The sequence below is a fragment of the Phoxinus phoxinus genome (genome assembly GCF_949152265.1).
Source record: "Phoxinus phoxinus genome assembly, chromosome: 2".
In the NCBI taxonomy this organism is placed as follows: domain Eukaryota; kingdom Metazoa; phylum Chordata; class Actinopteri; order Cypriniformes; family Leuciscidae; genus Phoxinus; species Phoxinus phoxinus.
In genome coordinates this window covers 16,255,542-16,262,193 of record NC_136877.1, presented here as the reverse complement: position 1 = coordinate 16,262,193, position 6,652 = coordinate 16,255,542, and the positions used below count along the sequence as shown (strand labels likewise).

General features: G+C 39.2%; 1 protein-coding gene across 1 annotated transcript; it reads right to left on the bottom strand.

Moving 5' to 3' along the window:
* Positions 1 to 1,408: 1,408 nt before the first annotated feature.
* LOC306987780 (uncharacterized protein) lies at positions 1,409 to 4,408 on the bottom strand (the record flags this gene model as incomplete). Its single annotated transcript, XM_079592329.1, has 2 exons — positions 1,409 to 1,794; positions 2,287 to 4,408. 2 exons carry the CDS (start codon positions 4,406 to 4,408, stop codon positions 1,529 to 1,531), a joined length of 2,388 nt encoding a protein of 795 aa, XP_079448455.1. The 3' UTR covers positions 1,409 to 1,528.
* Positions 4,409 to 6,652: the final 2,244 nt, after the last annotated feature.

Genomic DNA, 6,652 nt, shown 5'->3' with positions numbered 1-6,652 from the left:
AACCTTTTGAGGACCCTTTGACCAGAAATAAGTTCAATATGGACTTCTATACGGCTTATGGAGCATCAGGAGGAGTCTATATAGAAAGTTCAATATTGAGGACTCTATGGCCAGAAATATATTCCTAGGGTCAAATATGGACGTCTTTATGGCTGACGTAACCTCAAAAGGAGTCAACGAGTATGTATAGAAAGTTCAAGTTCAAGAACGCTTAGGTCAGAAATATGTTCAGTAGTTTAAAAAGGGGCCTCTGTATTACTGATTAAACATCAGAATAAGTCTATGAGTTTATATCGCTTAAAACCTTTTGAGGACCCATTGACCAGATGTACTACTACCTGAAAAAGTCTATAATCATTAATAGAGAGTTCAAGATCAATCACGCTTCTATAAGTTCAATAGGTCAGATTTGGACTTTTAAAGTGCTTATGAAGCATCAGAAGGAGTCTATAAGTAGAAAGTTCAAGATCGAGGACTCTTTGGCCAGTAATATTTTCAGTAGGTCGATTCTGGTATGGAAAGTTCAAGTTCATGGACTCTTGGACCAGAAATATGTTCAATAGTTAAATATGGACAATTGTCTGGCCGATGTACTACTACCTGAAAGAGTCGATAATCATTAATAGAGAGTTTTAAGATCAATCACGATTCAGTCAGAAATATGTTCAATAAGTCAAATCTGAAATACTGCATGGCTGAAGAAACATCAGAATCTAGAGTCTATGAGTGTGTTTTGATTGTTCAAGATCAAGGACTCTTTTGCCAGAAAAATGTTCAGTAGGTAATTTATGGGCTGCTGTGTGGCTGATGAATCATCATAAGGAGTCTATGAGCATGTATAAAAAGTTCAAAATCGAGAACTGTTTTACCAGAAATATTTTCAGCAGGTCAATTATAGCCTGTCTTGCTACTATAACATCGCAAGAAGTCAATCTGGATATATGGAAGTTAAAGTTCAAGAACTCTTAAGTCAGAAATATGTTCATCTGTTCAAAAAGGGACCTCTGTAGTACCGATTTAACATCAAATTGATCGCAAGTTTATATCGCTTAAAACCTTTTGAGGACCCTTTGACCAGAAATAAGTTCAATAGGTCAGATATGAACTTCTATACGGCTTATGGAGCATCAGGAGGAGTCTATATAGAAAGTTCAAGATTGAGGACTCTTTGGCCAGAAATATATTCCTTGGGTCAATTATGGACTTCTTTATGGGTGACATAACCTTAAAAGGAGTCAACGAGTATGTATAGAAAGTTCAAGTTCAAGATCTCTTTGGCCAATAATATTTTCAGTAGGTCGATTCTGGTATGGAAAGTTCAAGTTCATGGACTCTTGGACCAGAAATATATTCCTTGGGTCAAATAACTTAACTTTAACTTAACTTTAAGTTTAACTTTATTGTCCCCCATGGGGAAATTCTTTTCCACAGTACTGCACTTGTTTGACACACAGCATACACAATATAATACAAATGAACATAATACCATAATAATAATAAAAATAAAATAAAAAATAAAGGATAACACTCAGCGACGGCGGTTATTGAGGCATGTGATGACTGCGGGAATCAGACTTCTTCCAAACCGAGCCTTCCTGCACCTCAGGGTCCTGTACCTACGCCTTGATGGCAGTAGGGTTAAAAACTCATTCAGTGGATGTGTGGAGTCTTGTTCTATTGAAGTTGCAATGCGTGTGATAGCTCTGTTATTGAGTTCTGTAAGGTTAAGTGTTGGAAGACCTATAACTTTTGAAGCAATATTAGACACCTTTGTTAGTTTGGTCCGGTTTTTGACTGAAAGCAAATTGAAAAAACAGACAGAACAGTACAATAAGATTGGCTGAATAATGCTTTGATAAAGTAGCAGTAGCAAACGAGGAGTAACATTTAGTCCTTTGAGCTTTCGAATAACTGACATTCTTTGATGACTTCTCTTATGTATGTCCGTGATGTGCTGATCAAAGGAAAGGTTGTTATCTATTGTTACTCCCAGATATTTGAAACTATCCACTATTTCGACTCTCTGATTATGGATAACAACAGGACACTGTGGTAACAAGGGGTTGACTATCAGCTCTTTTGTCTTGCTAATATTTAGGTTCAGATAGTTATCCTCACACCACTGGACAAAGTGCATAACAGTGGTGTGATAATCCATAATGGATTTGTTATCTCTGAGCAGGGCTAGGATAGCTGTGTCATCTGAGTATTTTAAATATTTGATGTTGGATAATGGACTAATATTGTCATTTGTGTAAAGTGTATACAAAAAAGGACTTAACACACAGCCCTGCGGTGCTCCAGTGTTGATGGTGAGAGCAGAAGATGTAGTTGAGCCCATCCGTACTACTTGCTGCCTGTCGCTAAGAAAGTTGTGTATGAACTGAATCAGTCGAGTAGAAATGTTGAGGTGATACAGTTTTTGAATCATCAGATGTCTTTGGATGGAATTAAAGGCAGAGCTGAAGTCTACAAAAAGTATCCGGACAAAATTGCCTGGAGAGTCCAGGTGCTGAAGGAGGAGATGCAGCAGACAGGCTACAGCATCCTCGGTGCCCCTTTTAGCCTTATAGGCAAACTGAAGGGGTTCCAGTTGTGGGTTAACAGCTGGCAAGATGGTTTTCAGCAGCAACTTTTCCAGGCATTTCATAATTATAGATGTGAGGGCAACAGGTCGGTATTGGTTGAGCTCACTGGGCCGTGGCCTTTTGGGGACCGGAATTATAATGGACTTTTTCCATATGAAAGGTATGGTAGCAGTTAGATAAGCCTCACTGAAAAGTGAGTGGAAAATAGATGAGAGCTCCTGAGCGCAGTTCTTCAGCACCTGCGCCGAGATGTTGTCGGGACCCGGGGCCTTGCCCAGCTTACATCTGCTGAGCTGACTTCTCACTTCCTCCACACTGAATGGTGGCAATTCATCAGGGTCTGGAGGAGGTAAGGATCTCAAGAGAATTTCACATTCAGTTGAAAAATCCTGTTTGTCAAATCGAGCATAGAAAGCATTTAGTTCTCTTACAAATAGTGCTTGGTCGACTACAGTGTTTGCACATGAGATGTTTTTGGGTTCACATCCTGTTATTGTCCGGACTGTCTGAAACGCCTGTTTTGTGTTCATATTGGAAAACTCATTTTCCAATTTGTCCTTGTATTTCAGTTTTGCTCTGAATATTTCATTCTTTATATTACGGGTTGCCAGTTTCAGGTTAGCCCAATTCTTCTCTCTGAAGGCTTTATGTTTATCTTTAAGACACTGTTTTATTTGAGGGGTAATCCATGGCTTGGAATTGGGATATCTCCTCACTATTTTGACAGGTATGCATGTTTTTACACAAAAATTTATATAGTCAGTAATAACAGAAGCTTTCTCATTCAAATTCCCGTCAAAAATGTCCCAATCTGTACATGCCAAGGAGCCCTGTAGGCAGGTGATAGCATCATCTGACCACTGCGGGGCGCTGTATTTTTGTGGTCTATGCTGTTTCAGTTGTTGTTTGTACAACGGGAGTAGAGACACAATGTTATGATCAGCTGCTCCCAGCGGGGGGTATGAACACGTACGGAATGCATCGGTTACATTGCCGTAACACATATCCAGGATGTTTGCCCGCCTGGTCGGGATGTCCACATACTGTTGGAAAGATGGCAACACACAATCCAGCTTGCATTTATTGAAGTCCCCCAGAATAAACAGTGGAGCGCCGGGATACCTGGATAACTTATCATTAGCATCCCTGGCCATGAGCTCCGCTGCTGTGTTGATATTAGCGCTGGGGGGTACGTAAACACAGCTGACCACAACAACAGGGAATTCCCGAGGCAGGTAATAAGGGCGAAGGGACACAGTTAATATCTCCAAGTCGGCTGTGCATGACTTGTGATGAATTTTAATGTTACTGCACCACCTGTTGTTAATGTATAAACATACCCCGCCGCCGCGCGTCTTCCCCGATTGCTCGGTTCTGTCTGCCCTGATTATTGTGAAATTGTCCAGACTGACTTCAGCATCCGAGATTGACTGGTCTAGCCATGTCTCCGACAGGGCTATGATGCAAATATCCCTAAAGGCCCTTTCCAGTCGACATCTGGCATGCAACAAGTCAATTTTATTACGAAGTGAGCGTACATTTGATAGTATGATGGAGGGAAGAGGAGGTTTAAATGGACGTTTCCTGATTCTGCAGCGAATGCCTCCACGTCTTCCTCTTTTCCTTGGCCGGAGCTCCGGTGGCAAAACCACATCAGGCTTGATGTTACACGGCAATGAGGACCGATGCAGTAAGAGCTCCTCCCGGCTGTAGGTAAGTAACCTGTTGCAGGTGCCTGTTGTATGTGCGTGGTTCCCGCAGATCAGCCATGCCGTTAAGATTAGGGCAATAATGGTAATCGCCTTGTAACGAGGAATCATTGTTCATTCATCCAATGTAGCTTAACACAAAAGTAATAATCTAATTAAAGAAAAATAAAATTAAAGAAAAATAATGATAAATCAAAACTGGGTCAAACAAAGTACAGGCCGTGCTGTCGCAGCAGAGCATGCGCCATCTTGAACAGACTGACAAACACTACAGGACTCTTTGGCCAGTAATATTTTCAGTAGGTCGATTCTGGTATGGAAAGTTCAAGTTCATGGACTCTTGGACCAGAAATATGTTCAATAGTGAAATATGGACAATTGTCTGGCTGATGTACTACTACCTGAAAGAGTCTATAATCATTAATAGAGAGTTCAAGATCAATCACGCTTCAGTCAGAAATATGTTCAATAAGTCAAATCTGAAATACTGCATGGCTGAAGAAACATCAGATTCTAGAGTCTATGAGTGTGTTTTGATTGTTCAAGATCGAGGACTCTTTTGCTAGAAAAATGTTCAGTAGATAATTTATGGGCTGCTGTGTGGCTGATGAATCATCATAAGGAGTCTATGAGCATGTATAAAAAGTTCAAAATCGAGGACTGTTTTACCAGAAATTTTTTCAGCGGGTAAATTATAGCTTGTCTGGCTACTATAACATCGCAAGAAGTCAATCTGTATATATGGAAGTTAAAGTTCAAGAACTCTTAAGTCAGAAATATGTTCATCTGTTCAAAAAGGGACCTCTGTATTACCGATTTAACATCAGAATGATCGCAAGCTTATATCAGTTAAAACCTTTTGAGGACCCTTTGATCAGAAATAAGTTCAATATGGACTTCTATACGGCTTATGGATCATCAGGAGGAGTCTATATAGAAAAATCAAGATTGAGGACTCTTTGGCCAGAAATATATTCCTTGGGTCAATTATGGACTTCTTTATGTCTAACAAAACCTCAAAAGGAGTCAACGAGTATGTATAGAAAGTTCAAGAACTCTTAGGCCAGAAATATGTTCAGTAGTTAGAAAAGGGGCCTCTGTATTACTGATTTAACATCAGAATAAGTCTATGAGTTTATATCGCTTAAAACCTTTTGAGGACCCATTGACCAGAAATAAGTTCAATGGGTCAGATTTGGAATTTTAAAGAGCTTATGAAGCATCAGAAGGAGTCTATAAGTAGAAAGTTCAAGATCAAGGACTCTTTGGCCAGTAATATTTTCATAAGGTCGATTCTGGTATGGAAAGTTCAAGTTCATGGACTCTTGGACCAGAAATATGTTCAATAGTGAAATATGGACAATTGTCTGGCTAATGTACTACTACCTGAAAAAGTCTATAATCATTAATAGAGAGTTCAAGATCAATCACACTTCAGTCAGAAATATGTTCAATAAGTCAAATCTGAAATACTGCATGGCTGAAGAAACATCAGATTCTAGAGTCTATGAGTGTGTTTTGATTGTTCAAGATCGAGGACTCTTTTTTCAGAAAAATGTTCAGTAGGTAATTTATGGGCTGCTGTGTGGCTGATGAATCATCATAGGAGTCCATGAGCATGTATAAAAAGTTCAAAATCGAGAACTGTTTTACCAGAAATATTTTCAGCGGGTCAATTATAGCCTGTCTGGCTACTATAACATCGCAAGAAGTCAATCTGTATATATGGAAGTTAAAGTTCAAGAACTCTTAAGTCAGAAATATGTTCATCTGTTCAAAAAGGGACCTCTGTAGTACCAATTTAACATCAGAATGATCGCAAGTTTATATCGCTTAAAACCTTTTGAGGACCCTTTGACCAGAAATAAGTTCAATATGGACTTCTATACAGCTTATGGAGCATCAGGAGGAGTCTATATAGAAAGTTCAATATTGAGGACTCTTTGCCCAGAAATATATTCCTTGGGTCAAATATGGACTTCTTTATGGCTGACGTAACCTCAAAAGGAGTCAACGAGTATGTATAGAAAGTTCAAGTTCAAGAACTCTTAGGCCAGAAATATGTTCAGTAGTTTAAAAAGGGGCCTCTGTATTACTGATTTAACATCAGAATAAGTCTATGAGTTTATATCGCTTAAAACCTTTTGAGGACCCATTGACCAGATGTACTACTTCCTGAAAAAGTCTATAATCAATAATAGAGAGTTCAAGATCAATCACGCTTCTATAAGTTCAATAGGTCAGATTTGGACTTTTAAAGTGCTTTTGAAGCATCAGAAGGAGTCTATAAGTAGAAAGTTCAAGATCGAGGACTCTTTGGCCAGTAATATTTTCAGTAGGTCGATTCTGGTATGG